The sequence below is a fragment of the Falco naumanni genome, chromosome 9, assembly GCF_017639655.2.
Source record: "Falco naumanni isolate bFalNau1 chromosome 9, bFalNau1.pat, whole genome shotgun sequence".
NCBI classification, from domain to species: domain Eukaryota; kingdom Metazoa; phylum Chordata; class Aves; order Falconiformes; family Falconidae; genus Falco; species Falco naumanni.
Genome location: NC_054062.1, coordinates 17,455,111 through 17,482,096, shown reverse-complemented (window position 1 = coordinate 17,482,096; position 26,986 = coordinate 17,455,111). Strand labels below are relative to the sequence as shown.

The window sequence follows — 26,986 nt, the reverse complement described above, 5'->3', positions numbered from 1 at the left end:
GCCACCAGTTAAGTTTCCCATGGGCTGCAGTGCTTTGAAGCAATTTCTTCCCCTGCCTGCCTTTTGGTTTTAGTTTTCTTTTTCATCCAGAAACAGTGGAGGATACTCGGAAGAGGTAACAAGTTGATTTTTATGCCTCACTTCCACTGTGACCCTCCCAGAGAGGAGGCAATACGAAACTAAAGACCATATTTTTTGCTTTCAATTTTCACTTCCACGTGCTTTTCTTTACAAGCGGGGTGTGGCTCGGGCTCAGTCTGGGTTGCACACTCCCGACTGCCAGACACAAGCCACTGTGGGGCTTTGCTCCACCTCCAACAAGCCTTACAAACACTCTTTCTGAATTGACTTTTACTTAAGGGTTAAAGCCTTTGTCCCACCCCGAAGTATGCAGAGGATTTCATTACTAATAATCAGGTTTGGGGCTGTGGGAAGGAGAGCCTGTGTTCCCATCAGCTCCATTTTGGTTAGCATACCCCTAAGAGAATTGCCTCACCTCTCAAAAGGGGAACAGTTTCCATTGGCCAATTCACAAAGTCAAAGAAGAAAAAAAAAGTTTGATTCTCTGTCTTCTACTTAGTGGGACATACATACATTTCTATTTTTCAGCAGTGTACTCTCTGCAGTATCTCCCACTAAATAATAATAAGTGGTAAATGGTGGTTCCCTAAACAGCAATTTTTGCATCTGCAGTCTTTCTCATGTTTTTGATAAAAGCTTCCTTCTGTCATATACATCCTGCTCCATAAACATTATCAGGAGAAGACCGCGATGGTTTAATTTTATTTTGAAAATTACTCCAGAGTTTCAGATTTGCTGTCTTCTGTGCTTGAAGGAGTTTACATCTCCCTGTGGTTCAGTAAGTCTATGGGGTTCAGCTTCGGTACCTTTTAAGCTTTGACCAAAGGGCAAGTGCAGTGGTGAAAATCAACTTCACATTCTGCGCGGAGCAACTGAAGAGCTGGAGCTAGCAAGCCTGGCACGACTTACCTCTCGGCTTGTAGCTCTGGAAAGGTTTACTAGCGTGGTCTAAGTGAACTGTGCGCTGGCTAGACAGGCTTGGGTGATAAGCAGACACAAAGGCTAGGTATGACACAGACCAGCTCGTGCCAACGCACCTCGCTAACCGGTGCATCTGTGGTCAGCCAGAAGAATGCTGCTGTCTGTTAGTGCCCACTGTAGTACCATTATCATGCAACTGGCCAGTAAATACGGACTGAGATTACTGACCTGAGCCACTTCCACTTCCAGCTCTTTGGTTCTTCCAAGTCGTTCAAGCAAATGAACTCAGGAAACGGTGGAGTGTGGGCTGTATTTCAGATAAAAATTAGCCAATAGAAGACGTAACATTTTTGCACTTAAAACAGCAGGACTTTGAATGTGTTCTCTTACTGTCAAAGCAATGTCCAACTGAAGGAGTCATGAGGAACTCTGTATCACTGGTACCAACGTTGAAAAACTGCTTGACATGAGTTAGCCAACACGGGGAGTGGTGTAACGCCATGTCACCATCTCTAATTACTTATGTTTATCCATAACATCAATTTGTAGAGTGAGTGGCTTGAAGAAGCCTGAAAACAAACATGGCCTCATTTACTGGAAGCTGAATCCCCAAAACTCTTGCTCAGTTTCATAAGGATTGAAAGTGCTGGGCAGGGGGTATTCCATGCTTTGGAAGACAGAAATCTGTGAGACGTCAATTATTTGCAGTATTTTGGCAGGAGGAATTTGAAAAAAATTGCCCTTGAATCTATGACACATTTTCTCTTGGATTCTAGGAAATTCTTCTTTTGACAGATTAAAAAGAAGTGCAAAAGAACTAAAACGTGCTGGAATCAATAAAAGCAGGGGGAAATAGAAACTAAAAGGTAAGGGGAACCCTTGTTGCAGTGAGATCAGGTGTGGCTGCCGTAACGTAGGCAGCAATCAGCAGTAAGTGCGTGCGTGGCAACGTTCAGCTCTTGGCACCTGGCAAAGGTGAAACAGCAGAAACTGCAGCTGCTCTGGTTAAATTCACTCAGAGAACTTTAGTTAGTAGTCTAGATAATAACAATTTATAATACCACAATCTGTATTAATAAGAAATGCTGCTGAGAAATTGGTTGACTCTGTGCTCTTTCAAACTTCAGATAATCTTTAGGACACATCTTGAATTTGTTGCTCTGGCTTTTATGAATGATAAAAGCATCTAAGTAGGAGTTGCAGGACTTGGCTTCTGACTATGGAGGTGACCACAGCTAATATGTGCCTATTAAGCATAACCGTCCCCTGAAGGAAAACGTATTCAGCTGAAGAGAACATGGAACAAGGAAGGGTGTATGAAAGTCAAGATAATACAGAGATAAAAACAGGAACTCATCACCCACCCTGATTTTACCTCAAAAATGGACCCATCAAAATTTCCCAATGAAACTTCTTACTCTTGAAAAAAAAATACCGTCTGGTGAGGTGAGACTTTTATCTATTTGAAATTCTAACTGCAAAATACATTAGAAGTATTTAAATATTTCAAAAGATTGTGACAGTTTAAAACTTTTTAATCTTTATTCAGTTCCAAACTAAACTTTAAATTCCACCTGGGGAATAGCAAGACCGTGTTCTAGCTTGTTCTATTGAAACCAGTGCTAAACAGATAAAATATGAACTTGCAATTTCCTCTCCCTGTGAAAGTGTTGGTCATTCAGTAAAGATATATTCCTGATCACATTTTTTTTTATTTTCACAGAAGCAAAGGCTGTAATTAAAAAAAAACCAGCCAACAAAAAACAACACTGAGTCGAATCTATAAAGTGGATTACTGTAGAATATGGAGAAAATGACCTTCCAAAGTTAAAGGAGAAGCTGAAAGAGCCAATAATTGAAATGTCATAGGAGGAACTGAGCTGGTAAGAAAAAGCAAATATTTAAAGATGAGACATATTTAACAAGTCACTGGATTACTTTCCCTACCGAGTTCATCAGAAGCAAATATATTTCTATTTGATGTCAGCGACATCAGGTAGAATCTGACTAACCTTACAGGTGTACAACAGCCTTGGAGGCCTGTTTAGCTGAGAATAGTTTTGATGTAGAAGTTCCATCAGTGAATGTACATTTTTCAGTGAGGTAGATCCACCTTGGTGCTGAAGACAAGCAATTGGATTTTATGAAAGAAAGTTGTAATTGCTGTACAAATGACTGTTTGTTCTTCCATCTTTTACTGCTTGCTCTGAAGGAGCTGCTCTTCTAGCAGAACCCAGCTCTTTTATTGCAAGCTAAGTATGAGACACTCCTGTCACTTGACATACACATGATGTATGTCCCTTCAGGGAGCTGTTTCCGAGTTTTGCTCTTCTCTTTCACTGGTTTCTCACCATCTCTCCTCCATGGAAATATCATCATGATTAAGCCAACAATCAAAAATTAAAATTAGATTGAGATTTCAAGGTGATTCCTTCTCTGTTTTCTTCACCTCCAGCCCAATTGCATAGGCTTAGAAAAGGCGTATACTTTCATGTTTTCAGTCTACTGATTCAAACTGCAAGATGCCTTAGATTGTGAATAGCTTCCTATTCAAAGGGTTGGGTCTTAGAAGGCCTTAATTTCATTTTTTTAAAAAGCTAGGAGACAGAGTCTATCTACACAATGCTTTGAAATGATTAAGAATTCCTGTTCCTCCTTATTCTTCCTAATGACACAGTGGGAACAAAGGTGTTCAATGGAAAGATGCCAGTACGCAGTGAGGATAGATGGACGGTCCTGCTCCGTGCTTGGTACCTCCCTGCCCGTTCTCATGAGGCAGCCGAGACGTCAGGGAGACAAGTCAGTGAAACGAGGGCTGCACTCCTCATCACCGACCAAACCACTGTGCAGGCAGTATTCCCGTAGGATTGCTGCCCGCTGGCAGGTGTCACTGCCTGCACTGGCTCTCCCGCCCCATGGCCATGGACAGCCCCAATTGCTACTATCTTCACTAGTATCTGAAAGGTTCACCTTCAGCGCCTCTTTCATTGGACTAGCTTGTGGAATTAATGTATGCGTTCAATACTGCAAAATCTTAGCCATAAATGTCAGTTCAGTCTGATTTTTATCTTTATGTGCACTACTTTTAAGAAGAAACAGAAACATAAAAATCGGGTTATTTAAGATGGCAGAGTATACACACTCCTAATAATACTAATGACAATGTCTGTTCCATTATATTAAATGAAAAAACATATTAGTATATGTTTACAGTAGCCCATGAATTAATTTACACACAAATGAATCGGTTAAATTTACAATTTAAACAGTATATCATCTGTATGTACATCCTAGCCTGTATTTGGACAGTTCCTACATTATTATTGTTACACTGATAAAATTAATGTATTAAAGGAATATGTAAAGCCCAGCCTAAGCGTCTTCATTGAGCACTCAACACATGGCATTTTAGTGACTGAAAGGGGGAAAAAAATTAAACAATTTGCATACTTCAGTACTGTAGCAAATGACTGCATTGACAAGGTCACCATGGTACATTGACATTGCCCACACCAGATCCAACTTCTAAAAATCCTCCAGTATTTGCACGGTGATGACTGTAAAACCTCATTCAGTGTCAGACTCTTAAGGTGTTTTCCCTCTTGCCTGTTTAATAAGCAATTTATTTTTTTTAATTAAGAATTCAGCATGCTTTTAATTTACAGAGGGGAAAAAAGCTTGAGTGCTCTGGATTTTTTGTGGTAACATGGCTAGCTGTATTAAATGCCATTTCTTCTACTACGCACATAACTGTATCTCCAATGGTAGCTCTCAATGAATCAGATAACCAGCAATTTCTTTTGTAATCAGAACCTAATTAGGTTGTTGTTTACAGTATCAGTGATCAATAGCTTTTATTTGGGATCACACTGTGTCAAAGCTCTAATAATTGGTATTAAATGTAACAGAGATTCTGTCATCAAACCAAATGTAAAAAAAATCTTCAAAAAGTATGTACTATACTGGGAGGTTATTAAAATTCCCAATACTGCTTAAAATGTTTAATGTGTTGAATACAAATGATATTTTAAAGAAAGTTTTGTGGATCAAAGATGGAATTAATAATTGTGATGCTTATGAATTTGTTTTGAAAATATTTTTAATGGATAATGTCAGACTTTTGAATTATAATGCTATGTTCATTAGTATTTCAGTAAGTTATACTATCAACTCCTTTTGACATAAAAGAATTTTATTTTTTTAAATCATGAATCTCGTAATCTTTTTTCTGTTGTCCCTAGATTTCAATAATTTGATTAGCTTCTACAGGAAGAGCAACAAGAACCACATGGGCTTTGCTGGTAATGATGTGCCATATATTTCTTCTCCAAAAGCAGCCCTGTTGCCTTTGAAAGTAATTTGCAGTTTCTTATCAGCACAGAATTAAAGAGTAATATTGTCTAATTTGTTATGTCCAGTGGCACAGAGCATCGTAGAATTCTACCACATACACAGTGCTTTGAAACCCGTATTATGTGACCATAATCAAGGGTACATAAATGAATTTCAGAATTTATGAAAGTGTTTATTATTAGCTAAGAAAAAAGCAAAAGATGAACTTGTCAATAGGTTTAATGATCTCTTAGTAAGATGTGAATTTTGCACACTCCCAAGCTTCACTGCAGTTTATAAAACAGCTATTCATACTTTATAGTTGAATTGCAAATAACTGATCTGGACATTTCAGAGCAGGACGGGGCATCATTGTGTAAGTCTCCATGTAAATCTGTAAATTCAACATGATGAACTCCTTGCTTGGTGAAGTTATCTTCTACTTTCAATAGAAACAAAAAGTGATTACTGTTGATAATTTAGACAAAACTGCTTGTAACAGTCAACAAGACATCACAGACAGCCCTTAGGAGAAATGCTGCCCACGTGATGACATTTAAAGCTTTAAAGAATTCCTTCTAGATACCACAGAAAATCACCGTGAGCCAGCACAGGCTGTCAATGCCACTGAATGAAAACCAAAGCGATCAAATCATATATACCAGCAATATTGCCATCCAAACCATTAAAACAATTTATGGAACTGGTCTTGCAAACAGTTCATCATGTCAGTGATGCCAAGGTCTGCAGTAGGAACTGCCAGGGTGCGAAAAGCCTGTCAGAGGGGTGAGTGTGCATGACGCTGCCTTGTAATTGGATCAACCATCCTTTTGTGTTGATTTTAGCAGTCTTAGAAATAAAACACAGTTTAAATGATATTCTACTACGTCTTTTCCCTCTACAATGTTGTGATAAGAGAAGTAAGGCATGAAGTTCCTGTAATTTTTTGAGCTGACATTATCAGCTACATATAAACAGATAATGCTGGTTTAGTAGAGCAAATAAATTGTATGCCATTTGTTTATTAAACAAACAGTATCATAACTGGACTATATTACCACAATGGAAGCATAGAAGACCATTGACTGTACAGCTGAAACCCTGTAGCAAAATTTGTTTCTACCGTTTATCCTCAAATTTAAAGAAATAGATCTTTATCAAGCTTTCACAATGGCTGCTTCTTGTTAATTTAAAGAATCTCCACCCTTGTTAAGGCTAGATGATTATAATTAAGAGATAAATGTACTGTTAGAAAGTTCTATATCACACTCTATTTTTATGAGAATATAACTGAAAGACGTACATTACACCTGTACGTGAATTATAATGGCTTCTCAGCGGGGAATGCAGAATCACTTACAGTACGTAAACATTTAAAGAGGAAAATGCTAATACACTGAAAGAGTTTAACATCAGTAGCAATTTATCAAGTGAAGAAGTTTCATGAAGTCCACTCTCTGGGAGAACATTCACCATTAGACAAACACCTGGCATCCTTGATAGCCTGAAGTTCAATCAATTTGAAAACCAAAACCATTCAATGAGATAAACAGGATCTTAAGAAAACTGCCATCCTCCTTCTCTGGTAAAAGCCAGAATTAAAATAATTATTAGTAAAATAATCCAACCAGGTCGCTTTACAGGCAAATTTACACACTGTCTCTTTAAAACACTGCATGCCCAAAAGCCTTTTGGGTTTGGAATGTAGCACTGCACCAAGTATTTCACAAAGCCTCTAAATATCACAAGAAGCTTTTTTAGAGAGAGAAAAAAAAAAAAATCCAGCTGACTGAAACTGTTCTAGCAGGAGTGCCTCAGCTTAGCTCCCAGATCTGGAATTCCAGATAAACAACAGAGGACAGGAAACAGATTTTTTTTTTTTTTTTAACACGTCCTTTTGCAATGCAGCTACAAGACGACTGATGAGCTTAGGAACAAACAGAGTGAGAGTGCAAGTGTCATCAGAGTGAGCGGTGTGCTTAGATAGAAGCTTGTAGGAACAGCAGGTGAATTCTCCGAAGATATGTGACTGGTGGAGACTCCTGCTGCGTTGTCTTTCCCAATAGCATTCTGCAAGACACAATACTTCCCTTGGTCACCATTACACATTTCCATTGCAAAATATTTAAATCTACTTCTTGAAATTCATCTTTTGTTTGTGTCCCACCCTCCAGTTACCTATATATCACCGTCACAGATGGAAAGATACAAAAGGCCAAAAAAACCCCATACGTCCAAATGACAGTATTTTAAAGCCAGTCCAAAGGATAAAAACACCAGTTCAGCACAATTAAAACAAACAAACAGATGTAAGTATAAACACCCCCCCCTGCTTTAGCAATGGTTCCATGTGTAAAACCTACCTTTTTAAAGTAAGACATTTTTTTTAGCAATCTGTGTTTACTGGCAATCACGCAAGTTTATTTTAAAAAGCAAATGCAGGACCCACAGAGAAACTGCAACTTCACCACTGTCGACTGAACAACGTTGTTTGACAGCAAGTTACTTCTGGGTAACAATAAATAAATTCTAATCCATGGGATCAGAAAAAACAAAGAGGGCTTTTTTTAAAAAAATTATGAAAATTTCCTTTCCACACCTTTTTCCCTTAATTGCTGCATTATTTACATTCCTTGTCTTCTTTGCTACCAATAATTAACCAGTATGTATCTGCAAGTACAGACGGGCAAATTATAGCAAACCATTTAAGGAAGAAGTGCAGCAGGAATATCTCTCATTGCTATCAGCCTCAGTAAAAAGAAAAAACCTAACAGGCATAATCACAGAAGTAGAACAATTTAGACTCTGAAGGTCATTAAATCCAACGTACTGCATGCAAAGTTGCTCAAAACCTGTCCACTCAGGATTTGAAAATCCCCAAGGATGCAGCTTCTACAGATGAGACAAGCCTCCCCCATCCTGGAGAGGCAATGGGTCATGGAACTAGAAGTACCCAGACAACCAGATACAAAGAATGAGCACAGAGCATCAGTTTCCACAGAATCTACAGAGCCAGGGAGGCATTCATGGATAAATCTCCATGCTATTCCCTCTCTTGGACATCCCTGCTAGGACTGGCTAACTGGAAGGCCTTGAGATGCGAACTGTTAGAAGTGGTGGAGGCATTGGGGGAACGATCACAATATGCTTTCTTATACTCAACCCTGTGCATTTGCTTTTTGGAAACATCGTAGGCAGAGTATGGGATAAAATGAACCAGTAGTTCTTATGGTAAAGGTATAGTTATAAAGCCTTCTTCGTGTAAGGTCTTTTAGCCCGCACAACATGTCCACAGATCTGTTAACATCACTGCACTTTTCCCTCACATGTTATTAGGCTTCATTCTAGTATCTACGGGGATTTTCCCAGAGAACCTAAAGAATTAGGAATGGGCTATAGAACTGTCATCGTTTAGAAGAACTGAGCAAATCTGGACAGGTGAAGGACAACCCCGAGAGATATGGTCACATCTTTCTGTGGTGGCTTATGCCTGTACAGCTGGTCTTGCTCCAATGCCTAGGTCATATGCTTCCACATTGTAAAAATTAATTTATGTACGTCAGTAATTATTAAGCTTCCTGAGAGACTCAGTGCAAAGGATGTGGACTGACAGACACGGAAACTGATGTAATGTTCACCTCTGAGAGGGGGCCTTGGAGGTCAGGCTGAGCAAACTACTCAAACCACACTGGAGGTTCAGGTCTCCTGGGGCTGTCAGTCTGTCTCCTGAAGTATGAGCATCACATCTCCTGATGTGAACATCATGCCCTAAATTTTTCATTTTTGTTAGCCACAGAATGATGCCCAGTATGATTCTGTATATTTGCTAGAAGTCATATTATCTTGTGTTCCTGTAGATTATTAACTAAGTATACTTGTTAGCTGCAATGGTAATTACCATCTGCCTAAACATGCACCACCCAGCTATTAAAATATAAAGTCATCAGAGGCCACTTTGAGCCCAGCTTTGAATTTCTAAGATCATTCTTTGCTACATTATGGTATCCAAACATAACAATACCAACAAAACTTTAGTGTTGGGTAAACTCATTATAATCTTGACAAACTTTGAATATTTTGTATTATGGGGACTGTGAAATATACAGGATCCACACTCTTACCTCATTAAGACAGAGCTCTGTATCTACAGATTCATTGGATTTCCGCTTCTTCTGTGCCTATGAACAAATGCAAAATTTATTCCCTATACAATTTACACATACAGCAGCACAAAACAATGAGATAAATTCACATGGGTTGTCACACTCCTATAATTTTGACAGTGACTTGCACATGATTAGCAAATAAACTCTCCAAATGTAACTCTATGTTTTTCAATAACATTCACATTCTATTTGAATTTACAGCAAAACTTCACACAGTCAGCTAAGGGTACTTAGTAATTACAATTATGAGTGCATTAACTGCAGAGAACATGTTATGTTGTGTGGCCCCTTAAAAATGGTGCTGGATCTTCATGAGAAGACATGAAACATGACAGTTAATAATTACCATAATACCACTGCATAGTAAGAAAAAAATATATCGTATGCCTCCCTTTTAGGAAAACATACAACACAGCAGTATTTTACCCTTGATTATTTTTGCAATTTCTCCAAGTATTATTATGAAAATATAATGTTAATATACTGCATGGCTGCCACAGTCTCTTCTAGAAAGTTACAAAAAGAACATTTAATGTCTTTTAACATATATACCTGTAAGTCAAATAGAGCTGTTTGCTTATATTGCGTTCAATGATTATTTTACATGGAGTATTATTAAATGCAGGAACATTTCAAATGATCGAAACCACAAAAATGAATCTGCTCTATCTTCAGCCCTCTCTTATGATGAGCAAGCATCTGTTGCTATTACTGTGTGCTCTTCACATTGACTCAAGTAAGAAACATTTCTGGTGGCAGCATCACACGAAATGAAAGCAATAGTGTGTATTCTGGCTAGCATCACAAGGTGTTTAATATTTCCATTGCTCAAGTGAACATGACTGGGCTGTGAGTTTTCTGCTTCCCTACAACAGCAATATCAATCCTCGTGGTGCTGAAGATGTTTTCAATAAATGGTGCTGTGGTTGATTTAAGCACTTCAATGATTCTCAATATGATTTCTTTCTTTGTGCATTCCAGAAAAATAAGCAGCACTCTTTTATAGGAGCTACTAGTGTTAAATGTACAATCATGTTGTACACCAGAAGACATGGATTTATACTCTGAAACTACTGGCTGCACTGAGCCCACCCAATACTTCCACCTGAAGTTTTGTTGGAATTGCAATTTATTTTCTGAAAAAAAATGAGGATCTGAATCTCACTGTGTTGCCTTCATTTTATACTCCAGAATCCCACTGGTTTTGGCAGAGATGGACTGGACTAAAGCTGATGTGAGGAAGTGCTGAGCATTCTGATTTCATACCCTCAAAAAAATTCAGTTCCATGTATGACTATTTTATTTTATATGAGCGCCATTGGTGCTACCTATGGATAAAAAATAGTCTTTGACCTAATTACTGATTTTAGAATCGAAATGAAGAACGGAACTTGTCATTAGGAAGCACACTCTGCTTTTCATGACACTTTTATATTTATAAACAGATATACTAGAGATAACTGAAAAACTAAACCAGCTGGGATTTAAGAGAAAGACAGCTTAGCTATAGTAAGAACGCACACCGTATATATGTTGGTAGTTTTCAAATATACAACAAAATAATAGCTCAATTCATTAATAACCCCCCTCCGTGAAATCTCTCTCTTATATACCCTTTCTTCTAATTAGTCCTATTAAAGTGGTCATGGTAAGCATAAATTAAGCTATCTAAATGGAAAAAGAAATGCCTGGAAGTAAATCTGCTACAGCAAGAAGTAACACAGTGAAGCATGCTTGCAGTGGTGGTGGTATTCACAGGGGTCAGGAAACTTCTTTTAGGGGCAGCTGGGTAGATTTCAACTCCTAAACAGCTGCCTCCAAGGAGATGGGTAAAGAAGGAGAAACTGGATTTCAGTCCTGATTTTCTTATGTCCTAAACACCCGTAGTACATTGAATTGGAATGTGAGGCTTCAGATTCAGAGGTTCAGATCTTGACAGTGCTGTAACGATTATACAAGCTTCATTTTCTTAGTTTGTCATTCAGTGCTAAACTTCCCAGTCCACAGAAGCATCTGTCTATTGGAAACGCTGTGCTTTGCTGCTTACGCCTGCTTTGGATTCATAACACTGTGCAAACTACAAGTCTACACTTGGTAGTTGGTCTCAACACCAAAGTTAGAATTTATGTTCTTTCTATACTGTGTTTCTCAAATGAGAAAAGAGGAAAATATCATTATTTTGTCTGTATGCAGTAAAGTCTTCCTTTACTTCATTCAGCCTGATAAACAATAGAGTGCAGCAGCTAAAACATATTTACCTTAGAGAACACTATTTTAAGAGTACAATCAACACCTAGAAACAAAATCAACATAAAAAAAGCTTTTCAATCATTTTGATCAATACTCCCTAGCTTTCATTTGGAAGGTAATGCTTCTGTGTATCCATATACTTATTGTAGTCATTCTAACATCAACAACACTTACTCACATGCATTCTCTATTATGAAGTCCTCCTTTCTTAGAATTGAAAAGTAATTTTAATAATCAGGCAGGCTTTTCTCTTATCAAAACAGAAAGGACAATATTTTCCATTTAAAAATACAGCAAAACCACAACCTCTTTTGGTGAGGTGAAGGCAAAGGGAAAGAAAAACTATTATTTTGAGTATGAGATGAAACATTGTATGCCAAGTTTCAAATTGGAAGAGTACATTTTTACTGTTGAGTTATAAACCTGTAAAAATGGGCTATAACAGAAATGCTGGCATGGGCTACAACAGTGCATCACTAAATCACAAGTAATGGAAAAAACCCTGAAACAACCTACATGTTGAAGAGAGTGCTACAGAAAGCGTATGCCCTTTAATTACAATCTAAAGGGAAAACTCTTCCTGCCCTGTTCTTGGGCAGAAATGGCTCCACTTTTAGCAGAACTGCTGTATTTGTGCTAGCGAGTAAACACCTTATCAGAGGTAAAAAATCAGGGCTTGGAGTTTATGCTGATGGCCTTGGTAGAAATACACCCAAGACAGGGAGTCATACATTTGAATTATGAAGATTATCCTCAGCCATCGGATATTTACTTTACAACATCTCCCATTATCCTAAAAAACCCAAACCAATATAAATGACTGCCCATCACGTACAGCTGCAGACCATTCTGACAGGGAATATCTACACCATCAACAGATTTGGGAAATAAGAGTTGCTCGTTATGCAAGATGCAAAAGATTCACTGCCAACTCCCATCTCAGGCATCCTACATGCCTAACATACAAGCAAGAAGGTACCTTCAAATGTGCTAGAAGTACCTAATGACACAGGAGTAAAATAGCACACACAAACGACTAGTAAGTCTGTATTCAAACTTATATTTTTTGAATTTTAATATATAAAGATCTTATCTGGTGACACAAAGATCTATGGGAATTCTATCATTAAAAAAAAAAAAAAAGCAGGGCTGGGCTCATAAAAATAATAATTAAAAAAACAGTGAAAGAAAACCAGCTTAAAAGAACTGGTTAAACATATGGAAAGAGGTATGAGTTCTTGTCTACTGAGGTAAAATAGAATTTGCTAATGACTTGTATAGTCAGCTGTGACATGCCTCTGACTGTAAAACAAAGTTATGTAAGACGGGGTGACACTCACCCCAGCTTCGCAGGGAGCTGTAACCCAGTAATGTGGGCTACTCTGACGAAGCTGCCCCCATACTGCCAACAACCTTGCACTCACTTAAGCTCTTCTATTCTGTAAATATGAACACCTGATTTTGCAGAGAATCTTAGCACTGTCATAGCACAAGCGACAGATAATATTTAGAGATAATCGTATTCGTGCATCTCCTGAGGAGCTTCAGTATCCTATCAGTTAGATGCAAAAGACTTGTTTTGGTCTTCACAACCTGTAGCTTTTAAAGTATTAAAGTGTTGAACGTAGTCCAAGGCTGGTAGAGAAACACCAATGTCCAGAAAAGAAAAAATTCTCATGATCAGAAGCAAGATTTTATTTACTTCTTTCCTAGATAAGAAAGGCAAATCAGGACCAGCGGAGGAGCTAGTGGTTGTCTGAAAGGGACAGAGGAATATTGCTTACAGAGATATTTCTCCCCCAGAGCACTCGGTGGACCTCCATGTTTCCTTTTAATCCCAATGCCTCCTAGACGAGTTCAACCATATGGCCTTTCTCAGACACTCACTACCCTAGTCTTATCTTGCCCTGCACTTAATAACCATCATAAGATCCTCCCAGACCTAGTAATTCTCTGCTTCCCATCCCCCAAATCCCTTGACCTCCATCCTTTGCAGACACTATAGCCCTGAATTTATTCCCAGAAATGCTATCTTGCAATTATGCATCCAGCTTCTACAAATCATAGCACTACATGGTTAATAAATGCATTAAACACTGCAGCAATATCTCACCAGGAGTCAGTATACACATTATTTATGGCTTTTCATCCAGCAGTATTTTTATATATCCACTATAGCATGCATATCTCTGTTACTCACAGCAAGAAAAGAGGTCTGACTGGGGACGACTCCAAACAGAGGTGAGCTTTAAATTCGTGGGAGGGGAGGAGAAGCATGTTAAGGGAAGTGAATGTGTTGGATCTGAATGTAAACAGGCACAGAGGGAGCATCTGAACTCAGAAACCAGCCCCTTGCCCTTAAGCTACACACTTTGGGCCTTATGTGCTCTATGGAATGTATTGCTTAGACATTACAGTGAGAGACAACAGAAGTATTGTTACGATAGATAACTGCTGTGTGGGTTGTTTTTTCAGCTAATTTTAATTAGCATGCCTTTGTCCCCTCCTGAGATGCCTGGTTAGTTATGCCCATGTTAACAAGTCTTTCTGAAGAGGGACAGATCTCCCAGAATTCATCCTTCAAATGCCCATGCTTCTGAAGTAGCTGTAACAAATGAGGGTGCTTGTTCTTTTTGTTCTTCTCTTGTGTTGATTAAAGAGATTTACTATGCAACTAACCTGTTTTTCCAACAGCAGGACACAAACAATAAGCAGAGAAACATACAGACTGTAAAAATGCAATCAATTTAACTCTCCCATGCTCACTAAGTGGTCGGTGCATCTATCACAACTGTCAATAGTATTTTCTTACTAGCACAGTAGTACTACGCCACACTGGACTATAAATTACTTTCAACAGGGAAGATAAGCAAAGTGCAGGTCAGAGACACAGGCCACTAAAATGAGGATCCAATTCAGCACACAGTAATTTTGAAACCCATACTATACCAGGGTGCAAAGCTATTTAAGCTATAATAACAATCAGCTTTGCACAATCCTACAACAAAATCAGATATTTTTTTCTGCTTTTTGTTGGTTGGTTTGTTTGCTTGTTTGTTTCCCTCTGCTGAATCATCCCTCAAGGTACAAGCTTGGGGCATGAAATCATTGGTCATCGTTATTCGCAAAAGCACTACAGTTCTGCCATCCCACTTTGTCGAGGGAAGAAAGTATCTTCTAGAAACGAGCATTACCAAGACACTGCTGGCACTAGTCTCGAAAGCTATGTAGATAACATCCAGCACAGTAAGAATCAAATCGTAAGTTTTTCTGCTGAGGGACATTCAATAAAGCAATCCAGTTATCCCCTCGTGCCCAAATATGCACTGGAGAAACACACGCAGCATTTTACCAGCTGCAGTGCAGTGCCATGAAGAGTTTATCGGCCAGTCCCTTCAGATCCTATCACTTCCCAGCCCTAAACTCCTGTCCCCCATAGCTTTGTACCTGTCCTAAAATCCCAGTTTGTTCCCATTCTCTTACAGGGGTCTTGTCTAGCTTTCCCCCCACCACTTCACCCCAGCTGGGCAGGGTGCTGGACCCCAGGCAGCCCTGAGCACCGCGGGACGCCCTGCCCGCCTTCGGGCTGGGCCACCCTCTGGTTTGCCAGTTCCAGCATCAGAAACCAGGAGTGCGGCCCCATCCCCAGCCAGCAAACAGCTGCTCAGGGGGCAGCACCGCCAGCGACAGAGGTACCCAGCCTCCCTTCACAAAGCCCTGGCCTTCGCAAGGGAACGCGCACAGCATCTAAAAAGTCCCCTTATCCCTCAACATTAACAGATTCTTGCTGGGCTTGAGTGCTTCAGCATCAGAAACAAGAAATAGAGAACAACTTTAAAGCTGGGAGGTTTGTTTTCTAGTCAGAAAAGGGAAAAAGGGATGGTGAGTCTCCTGAGATCATTTCCACTCACTCCCTCAGGAGGAAAGGGGGTTGAAAAGAAGTCTTCTTCACCCCACGGGCAGTCTGGGGGAATCCTCAGGGAAGAGGAGCTGGGACAAGCGTAGGTCCCTGTTCTGCTAAAGCCAGCTTTACAGCTCTCCAGCCAGCACCGAGGGAGCGCTGCCCAGGTGCTCTCCCAGACAGGGCAGGGTGGGCTGGGAACAGCGTCTCTTCCCCAGGTCACTGAGTAATGATGGATCCAATTAGCTCCAGTCTAACAGACGCTGCAGGTGCCTGGGCCTCTGGGCAGCTGCAGATGGAAACACACTTAGCAGCAGAAACCACTTCAGGAATCTAAGAAACAGGCCGAAGAGTTAATAAAGTCTGATATGGAGAGAGGAAAACCTCCTCCCTCCAACCTGTTAAGTCTTTAGATTGTAAGAAATTTTGACTGGAGGGGAGAAGAGCTGGGAGTAATCCCCCCCAAAGGAGCAGAAAAGAGCATGGGAAGAAGGAAAGATGACCTGTGCTGTATAAATTATTGCTGGACCATTCCCAGATCCTCAAGTTAATAAAGATGAGACCTAATTAGCTCCATCTCTCACTCCACTTATATGGCTGGGATGATATGGCACAAAAACAGTGTAACACCAATCTGAAAGGTTTTAGAAAAAGAAGATCCTATCAGAAACACCAAACTGATCAAACAGCTTACAAGGACCAGGCACAGAGATCTTCAAACATTTCAAGCAATGAGTGATCCAGTGAGCACAGCACAAAACGCGACACCCAGCCAAGACAATTGAACCGACTGACTTACCTTTCACGGCCATACAGTAACTCGCTAACAATTTTGTTTTCGTGTTCAGTCATTCATTTAGCTGAAAAAATGAATGTCTATAGTCCCAGATTCTTGCTTCCTATTTTTAGGTGATATTATGCAATTCTCCTAATACGGTCTATTTATGGGTTTGCCTCAAGCAAATATTTTTGCATTAAGAAGGACAGAGAAGAAAACAGAATACTAAAATCATAGATGGAATAAGCTTTATTAGGTTCATATCTCAATGGCTTAGGTTGCCTAAGTTTTCTTCTTTTTTTTTCCCCCCTATACTTATAAAACTGAACAGCCATGTAATCCAAAGTCGAGTTGTTTGGGATTTTATTATTAAAACCCATTTCCCTGATGATTCACCACAGCTATCAACCCAGTGCCACACACAGCAGTTACAGGTAGCATCTGGCTCTTGTGCACTGTACAGCAACTTAAAAAAAAAAAAGCGGCACGAACACAAAGCCATTACAACCCCAGTTAAAAGACATCCTCGGCTTTAAATTTTAAACAAAGGTAAGCCACTGAAGAACTACAGATCCCACACAACACTTCCCCAGGCTGGAGTGATTGCCCTTGCGTGTCTGAATATGCAAACAAAGTTGTTCTGTTTGGCAGCAGGCGAAGTACCTACCTCCCCTATTAGACCGGGCTACGTGGTGCACTGGAGTGTGATGCAAACACTCCTGAGCAGCTGTCAGCCATGGCTACTAGGGAGCTAAAAGCAGCTCAGCCAGAACGGCACAGTCCTGCATTGCGCTAATGAGCCCTGAAAAGAGGCACCATACCACTGCAGCCACCGTGCTTCTGCCCTGCATCCCTGGCCTCCAGGTGTGCCCTGGCACGTAACTGCCGCCACAGCGCCGCTGCAACGTGCTGCTCGCTGCTGGGCAGGCGTGCATGACTGCTGATCCTCGCAGGCCAGTTCTCCTTCGCACTCTCTGCTGAGAAAAAGGGGAGCCTCCCAAGCTGAAAGCAGAGTGGCAGGGAGAGAGCTCGGTAGGGATGCTCAGCCCATCGGTCAGCCGCATGAGGCACCCAGCTCTGAGCTGTCAGTAGGTGGAAGGGATTAAGAAAACAAGGTCACACCATTGCCTCCACACTCGGGCAGCAGGACCAGGGGCGCTGTCCTCTGGTTCTGCAGCTGGAAGGAAAGATCAGGCAAGCTTGCTTGAACACCAGGCTGCATGAGGCCTCGAGCACTATGCATTACAGGGAGCTTCCGTTCGTGTGATGCCAACCTTAAGCAACTGATATTACTGCTGGTTTCTTGAGCACCACGTTCACTCATAAATTTTAAAAGGGAAGGGAAGAGAATGACCGTGAACATCTGCTTTTGATTAAGTGACTAAAAATCTTCAAGACTTTTCTCTTATGAACCATATGCATACGCACATGTGTGTTGTGAGGACTGGCATGGTTGCGCACAGAAAGAAAACACAGAAAGCCTTCAAAGGGTCTCAAAACCACTCCAGATAACAAGCAACTCTGCTGCAATTACAGAGAGGCAAAAGCAAAGGCTGCAGGTACTGAAGTGACCTTGCACAGAAAAGCAGAAGACACTAGCCACCTAGCTGAGCACCAATTGCACAGCTATGCCCTCCCTCCTCAGTTCTGTTTAAACATTTCAAGCCCAATGTATTCGCTTCCTTACGTCCAGTTACGTGGCCATGCCTGTACCCCAGTCCCATTAAATCATGACATGATTTAGAGACTGCTTTTTTTCATTTAAAATAATTCAATCTTCAGCAGCTGTGATTCAGATTAATCAGTGAATTTTGCATTTCTGCCACAATTTGCTCTCCAGAAGTACCACTGAAACAAAAATTTAAAGCATTTTCTCCCTGTTCCTCTAATCCTGTAGCTGAATTCTGCAGATGCACAGACATATCCTCAGAACTGGCAGGGCTGGAATTTTAGTGAACTTGCTGTAGTACTAGCTACAGTACTTGCCCAAGTATCCACATTCCTTTCTAGCACTGAAAATACTGTTAATAAAAATATTGGGAAGATTTTTTAAATTAATGCAACCAAATTTACCAAGGTGAGGCTATAAAAAAACAGGTTATGGCATAGTGTGGTTTTCCCAGGAATAAGCTAATATTTTGGCAAAGTTCAAAGTCACTGAACAGAGGATTTTTTTAATGCAAAATGTAAGACAACTTCAAGCATAGCTGCTAGCTGTGTCTATAATAACCTGGTTTTATTCTCATTAGAATATACATCTTAATGCTTTTGTAGAAAGGTATTCCAATTCACTTAGTATTCCTTCTGATAGCATTTTAATTTCTAAAAGTGAGTTAATCATACAATTTTAATTGTTGGCATTTTAATTTCCACAACAAGCGTATGTTTCAACAGATTTAAGTCATAACTGAAAAAATAAAAACGCACTTGGTCTTGCCCACAGATCTCCATTAGCTAAGCTAGACCTTGGTTTGTCCTGTCAGCTCCCTAAGCATTATTAAAAGGCCCTTGCAGTTCAGATCTTAAAACTCAATACTTGCGAGAGATTTTGGTGTAGCATCCTGCATCCATTCTTCCCCTGCTGAAGTGAGGGAGGGAGACAAAAATAACTCCTTCTCAAACATACTAGGAGTGAAATCCTAACACTAATTCTAATCTTTAATGAGCATACTACAGTTGACTATACTTTAATGGATGATATTATAGTGGCCTTCCTCAGATCCATTATTTACACATGAACGATGCAATGATGCTCTCACACACAACAGTTACACTGTAGGTAATGAAACTATTCAAATAAGCAGAGAAACTCTCATGTAAGAGGAGTCTGCAGAATCATGAGCTCATTAGAAAGGTGCCCTACTCATTACTGCCCTGATCCCACTGCACCAAGGGGAATTCTTCCACTGGTCAGGCTGCAGCAACGGAAAATGAAAATTCCTAATATCATCTGCATATATGGCCTCAAATTTGAGCTCAGTAAGAACCACCGAGAAATTTTTTTCCATCACTGAAACAATTTCTTAGATACAAAAAGGACTGTGAATGCTAGACGTTTAACAATTACAACACTATTAAAACAAAACTGAGCCTATAATAACCAGATTATGCAAATAATTATCAGATTAGGCAAAACTGTATTCACAGGATATGATCCTGTTTTGTTTGATCACACAAACCATTCACAGAAGGCCAGGAGGCTCACATTAACGTTTACATTTAATAAGCCAGAAAATACAAACGGGCAAATTCTAATAATGCAGGTAACAGAGAACGACAGGCTCACTTTGGGCATAGTTTGTAAGGTTTCCATACTAAACTGGAAGGGCTTTTGAAGATTTATTGTGACTAGTTTGCCTACTTCTTGAAGTATTACATTGTGGCATACTGGATAGTTCAGAGGATTATTAATGGGATATACAGCCTGATATTCCAAGGTAGCTAGTTTAATCTAGCTCAGGTCAATACTGACAACTATTCTGTAGTATTTTTGAAATGAGGAGGCGGTTCTGGAGCACTTCTTCTCTTAAGAGGACAGGTTCAATGTACAAAACTGGCACTAATTTGCACCTCAGGCAGTGCGCTTCATCAAAGAGACTGAGGAATTAATGGGACATAGGTTTATAATGCTGCAAAGCACTCGGAATGTTTCCCTATGCCCTTCATTTCCCTTTCTGTGAGATGAGCTGCTCTGTTCAAAAGGGGCAGTCCTCCTATATCCTCAGATTTTTCTAATTCCATTGCAAACTCTACAGGAAAAATCTTGAAGGTGCCCTATGCTACCAAATTTTAACACTCTTTAGTGGGACTCAAGAGAGAGATTAGAAGGTTTCACCTAGAAAAACATCTTGAGAGTGCTATCTGAAGAGAATCTTGATTGATGATGGTTGGCAGCAATATTTCCCTGAGTGCATAACGGTTTTATTAATAGTTCTGGACTGAGCTAAGGCTAAGTAGAAAACAGACCAAGTGAGGGGTAGTTTTTGTGATCTACCTACTCAGATACATCTAATACTCACAAGCATCAGCTTTGTCTTACTAGCAAGTTTCAGCATCAAGACACTGTTGTCAAGTTTCTAGAGATGAAGCATTAAAAAAAAAACAACCAAACACCACTATCTGGGTGTGTGTCAGATACAGCAGCAATACAGCTTCTTGTATTACTCCTGCCTCCAGACCAGTGGGTGGAAAGTCAGAACTAAGACAGCATTACTAGAGACGAGGGATGAGTACAATGCAGACTGGATCTACTGTATATTAACGTATGTATATTGCATATGCAGGCTGCATATGCACAGCAGCACTCATACTGCACTAGTGTATTGAGCTGTCCCAGTGAGAAGTGAATTTAATGGGTTTAAGACATGCCATGTTCAGTGGCCAAGATGGGATTAGCCTCTTTAGTATTTGAGAACAGCATCCTTAAAAGGGATCCGGGATATCACTATGCTGCTCACACTTGGTGACCACTTGAGCAGCATGGGACATCGTATTTCTGATACGCTGTGCATGGATGAATGTAATTGCACTACAACAGGCTTTGTACATAACAAAGGGCAGCAGATGACGAATGACGACTTGCAGAGCATATATGAGCAGATGCGTCTCACTGGTTTGAAGATTATTTGGAGCTGCAGCTTTGCCAGTTGCTGGCTTTAAATGCTCATGAAACACCGGAGTCCGGTCCCCTGTTACACTGGTATGAGCCAGCATGGCTGGTATTTCAGGGGCTGTCCTTTGTCCTTGTGATGTGGACCCCAGGGCGACTAGTTCAGCTCCCAAAAAGCACAGCCATCTCACTAAGGGCACTTACCAAACAGTTGCACTGCTACTAAATACCACCTTGTAGTTGTGTCTGAGCCATCAGCCTGAAGGTGAAAAGCCTCTGCTTAATTAATGATTCCTAAGCATCCTCATTAAGTTGTTCTCTGGGTATAAACAGGGTGTGTTTTTCATCTCGACCTGTTCGCTTGTGCCTGTAACAATCTGAATTTCTCATCTGCAATTAACTGTAACTGAATCCTTAGGAATAATCAGGAAATCTTAATCAAAAGTAATTGGGGTTAGGCCAACTCTTTATGAGAGCATGATGAGAGCATGATTCTGCAAAGAGTTGCAAGAATTTGTCAAACTAATGAAGTTCAAAATCAGTATGATAAAAAGGGACAATTCTTCCTTCTGAATCTGCATTTGACTCTTGAAATTTTATACAGGCAGTTAGTTCCCTGCAGGATCAGATCCCTAAATTTGCCCTCAGAACCAGCTAATTACAGTGCATAAGTGACTGAAGTGTGCAGAAAAGCATACTGACATAGAATTCAGTATATGATGGTCTTCAAGAATTTAACTCTGCTACACGCAACTGTTAATGCACTATTTCTGCAGGAGGGCAAACCATTGTAAAAAACACACTAAGCACTGTTCACCAGAAAAGTTCTGATCAAACCAATTTTTACATTTCTGCATACACAAATTCAGGAATGGGGTTTCACAGGTACTTGCGACTGCTTTGCTTTCATCCATGCGCACTTCATTTATATGGACACTTATCCATTCTCTGCTCAAATTAGGTACTTAGAGCTGCAGGTAGCTATTTAGATCCTACCTGGTACACATCTTACCTACCATGTACATAACAAATTTGAATGCACATATTTCACATGTGAGCATGAATTTGGTACATCCGATAATGCATATCTAGTCTTGAATTAGAGGTGACTTGAGGCTTCTGAAAATGTCAATCTGGAAAAAAAATTAGTAACATGTAATGCAGTATTTAGTAGATTACTGCCCTGAATACCTAATACTGTTTTAAGAAAGACATGAAGGAGGATAATCCTATAATTCTTTAGGACACATACTGAGTGAACCTATGAAAAAATATCCTGCATTATGCACAACAGTCAGTCTGTTTATTGTGGCTCACAGAAAGAGCTAAACACACAGGAGGGCTTAACCTGAGGAGGGGTTATTAGGCCAAGTCCACTGATTAAGAAGTACAATTGGGTGTGAAATAGTTAGGCTCTCCTCCAAAGTACAGACTAAAATAAACATTTTGAACTCCTACTGATTCTGAAGGCAAGGAACTGAAGTGGGTGACAGCATCTTGTGTTCTGGAACTTAACAGCATGTTGAAAAATGCTGTAGAGTAGACGGTTCGAGTGTAATGTAGAAATCTATTATTCCAGTAAGGCAGCTGATTAGGAGTCATAGGCATAAAAAGTAAGTAGAAGATAAAGGGTATGATTTATTTCCAGTATTTGATTACTAATGTACAGTGAAGACTGTAAGTAAAATGAGCAGACAGGTTAAAAGCAGAACAAAAATGTATTTCTCTTTGGATGTTTTGTTATCGTTAGTGTTTTTTTATTGAGAGTATAAGTTAGTCAATTTGGTTAAAAGACAGCATTTCATTTTCAGTGCTGTAAACTTGGTCTGATTACTTGAAAAATTCAGGCATACTATAGAAAAGGTTCCAAATTTTAGATCTTCAACAGTATACTACTTATGCAGCTATGTTGCATGTCACCTATGTATGCTATGTCACCAATGTATGATTTAGAATGATGACTTATTATTGTATTCTAATTTCCATTGGGCCTTTCTATATTTCATTTGCTGCTGGTAACAAGGAAGAAACTATTCCTAAAAAATCTTCATTATTACTGAAATGCTTCTGACCATATCTGCTGCATGATAACTGTGAGCTGGGTAGTTTAGTTTTTAAGAATATTAGTTTATGGGTTAGACAGAAATACCAAGGAATCATGTATATATATGTGAAGAGTAACTGATAATTACAACATACACTTAAAGATAATTGCGATGTACACAACTGTGAAGTTATTCCATTTTTACAAGTGTATAAACAAAAGCAGAATTTGATTAGGTCCTGTGATTGCCTCTTAATGTCTTCATATGCATAAACATACTTCATGTACTTGGGTTTGCTGTTGGCAGAGGAAGGCAATGTATCCTCTTTAATCAAGGATAAGGAAGCAGGGTTGCCTCAGACTTTTTTGCCAAATCAAAATACAGACCTATTCCAATCTTTTAATTTCACCCCAGTATGGCCACAACCGCCAGACCCTTCCCCACTAACTTCCAAGGCAGCCAAGCCAGTGACGGCATGGTGGTTCCTCCTGTACTATACGGGCTCCTGCTCAGTCTTGTAGTCTTTTCCCGTCCCCGAATCTGCATTTAGTCATCACATCATTAGAGGGAATATAGACAAATGTATACTGATAAATGTCATACCAGAGTAAGTCTATGAGGCAGCTGAGTGCCCAAAGATTACAGAAAGGATCTGCAAGGACACACACGGACACAGGGACACACACACACGGACACAGGGACACACACACACACACACACAAAGAGGAAAGGATAGATAGGAAAAGGATCTAATAAAGACTAATGGATAACTAACTGGAAGTGAAGTTTCCGAGATGGGGTAGATATGCCAGTAAATTGAGAATAATAGTCTAACAACTCACATCACATAAATAGGAGGAACTAGTCTTGGTTATCGTTTCCCAAAGGGGAACTTTCCTCCATGACAAAACAGTGTATTTCCTGAATTTCTATTATCTCCAGTAGGGAGGGTTTCCAAGAGTACTAGAAGTGTTTAAAAATGATCGTTGTGTTTAGAGCTGTTATCCGTGTATGAGTTTAAGGGAATCTGTCTCTCTAAAAGCAGTGTGATTTTCTTTGCTGGTACTGCAGAGGTGTTCAGACCTCCAGAGGAAAGCTTACAGTTGTGGGCCAGGGCAAGTAACGCTGCCATAAGACTGAGTGTAAGAGGATGAACACAGCTGGCACCTCCACTTCCACAACTGGCATGTTCTGCAAGATGCGTAAAAGGAGACAATATGGTAAATGACTTCACCTCCATTTTCAACCAGTGGGTAACAGGTTATCCTTTCTATTTTTCTGAGCACTGGAGTACTCAAATTCATACACCTTCCTCAAATGCTTTCACTCTACTACGTTCTTTGTAATGATTCAGCTAAAACCAGCAACAAAGCAGCCCGAACACTTGAAACTACTAAGGAATAGAGAATTAAACATATGCACAAGGCTCCTGAGGCTTTTGGAGAGCTCTGCCTGAAACTGCTCAGGACCTGCTACAACAGGGTAGTGGCTTCCACATACGGCCCAGATATTATCCTCTTTAAAATTACTTTAGACTGAAAATAATCAAAGCTGTGAGCAAAGGACAGTGAACTTTAACGGACACTTTGCCGTAGTAATAGACAAAATACGACCAAGCACTTGTCCCAGACAACAGCACAGCTTTGGTGTGCTGTAGGAAATCGATAGCTAATCTATGCAAACAACCTGTTGATCACTAAGAAGTGCAAAAGGTGTCCAGAAGTGTCTGAAACAAGCAGACTGCAAGAGCCAACAAGGGTGACAGCACAACAGGGAATTATAGCACAATTTAAACGCCACAGTCACCCTTACGCTCTTCTCTGCCCACTTATATATGCATGGACTCATAAAAATACAGGGGAACAAAGATTTGGGGAAAAGACTGTGGGGCAGGCAGCCCCACAACCCTACTGCAGGATCTGTGAGCATCTCTCTAACCTCCAGGGATTTCAGGGAGGCAAACGTCACGACCCTGCACCAGGACTGTGCACAACACATCAGGGTCCGTCTCCAGGAGAGAGCCCTCTCCCCCACAGAACGAGGAGCTTCTGCAACAAATGGCTAGGCTGCTGTCCTGACTTCTCACCCCCTCTGCAAGATGAAGGCGGCATGTCATTTGTGAAACTGTATGCACCTGCAATTAATATGCTTCGCTATCTAAAATTATTTGGCCTCCACATTGTCATTTGTCTTAATCCATCACACTACGAAACAAACACATCAATACCTGCTTCAATAACAGTGTTTAAAAGTACATTTCAATTATAAAAGCCTTGCGAAATCCTTTCGCTTGCCTAGCCAGTAACAATTCTTTGCAAAAATGCAGAATTGATAAAGACAGACTTTATTTGTTAAATTTTGATCTATTCTGGCAACTGCCAAGCTATTTTCATATTTTAGAAAGAAACGTCTCTGTATTGACAACTGGATCTGTTATCTGAGATAAAGATACCAGTCTTTCACTTCGGTGTTCGTCATGTATCTCTGTGGATATACTTTTTGAGGATAACATAGTGCATTAGCATGGTTTGTAATAGTAATACATATATTGTTTTTAGAGCACGCAAATACACTGTGTGTTTTCAGAATAAATAAAGGCTATGAGGTGATAGCTTCACTGAAGTTAACTGTAATTCACTGGGTTTTTAAGGTCAGGATACCTTTTCATTACGTGCCTGTGGAACAGCTGGCATGATGGCATTCTAGGCTTTAAGTAGGACTCCTGCAAGCTATTCCCGTTAAAATAAAATAAAATAAAAGTACTAATGATTTCAAGAACTCTATTCTTGCTGTCCGTTCCATTAGCAACCTAGTGGCACTATCGCTTTTGCCTGCACTTGCTTTGCAATGGGGCCTGCCTGCTGGCATAACTGGCGTTACTTTCACTTGAACAAGTATCAATGGGAGCAGAGTCATGGCTAAAACCTAATATGTGCTAACAGCAAACAATGTGTCTTAAACAAAGCACTTTGTCAAGTCCCATAAACGCACAATATATTATGAACTATACCTCCAAAGACAATATGATTAAACATCTACCATCACAATGCAATGACCTAGAATTTTTATTAGCAGTAGTTATGCCTTAAAATTAAATTATAATACTGTACTCCATTTTAAGGCTGGTTTTTGCAGGCTGTAGTGAGCTATTTGTTTTAAAACGGACATACATGATGAACTAGGTATTTGATTGAGAACTAAAGTTGGCTGACATTAGGAATACCTTTAATATGATGAAGAATCACATAAAGCAATAACATGAGCTATGAATAGTTTGATTTGGCTTATCTGATGTGATCCAATTTTCTGATTTCAGTTTGTTGTAGCACTTCGTATTTTTGTGGCTATTCCTGTAAGTGGATACTGATGTGAAACAGAAACTGTGGCTTAGGGGAACACTGCAAATGCTACATCTGCTTTTAGTAGCAATAATTTGCAAAATTCTTTCTGAGGATAAGAACTTTAATCTGTCCATAGAAATTTCAATTTGCTGTAAAGGTGTGTAGTACATTTTCATAAAGTTGTATTTTTGTAAGTCATTAAATTGGGTTTTAGTAACCTCATACTCATTTTCAATTGAACAATTATTAAACCATAAAACAAAATTGCATGATTCCTAAAACTGTAATCTGGAGTTTTACAGTCTGCTATAAAGTGCTGTAGTATTATAATACACCAAAGATGCTCAGACTATTAAAACTTTTTTTTTTTAAATGAACTGTAAAATATTTTATCATTGATGAAATAATTCTAAAGTATTATGCTCTCCAGCAGTATACATGCACAATATTTTGGTACAGTGAAAAGAATCCTAATCAAAAAATCATAATTTAAACTGTAATTCTAACATGCAAAATAAGCCATTTTGCTGTCTTTCAGTAACAGAAGTTTATTACAACCAAC

General features: G+C 39.7%; 1 protein-coding gene across 1 annotated transcript in view; it reads right to left on the bottom strand.

Moving 5' to 3' along the window:
* Positions 1–4,204: 4,204 nt before the first annotated feature.
* The window catches only part of GFRA1 (GDNF family receptor alpha 1), a 133,016-nt gene continuing 110,234 nt past the window's right edge, over positions 4,205–26,986 (bottom strand). The window contains exons 6-8 of the mRNA XM_040606637.1: positions 11,759–11,793; positions 9,456–9,512; positions 4,205–7,404 (exon numbers count right to left, since the gene is read on the bottom strand). Coding sequence (XP_040462571.1) covers positions 7,243–7,404; positions 9,456–9,512; positions 11,759–11,793 — 254 coding nt within the window. The 3' untranslated portion in view covers positions 4,205–7,242. The remainder of the gene's footprint in view (positions 7,405–9,455; positions 9,513–11,758; positions 11,794–26,986) is intronic.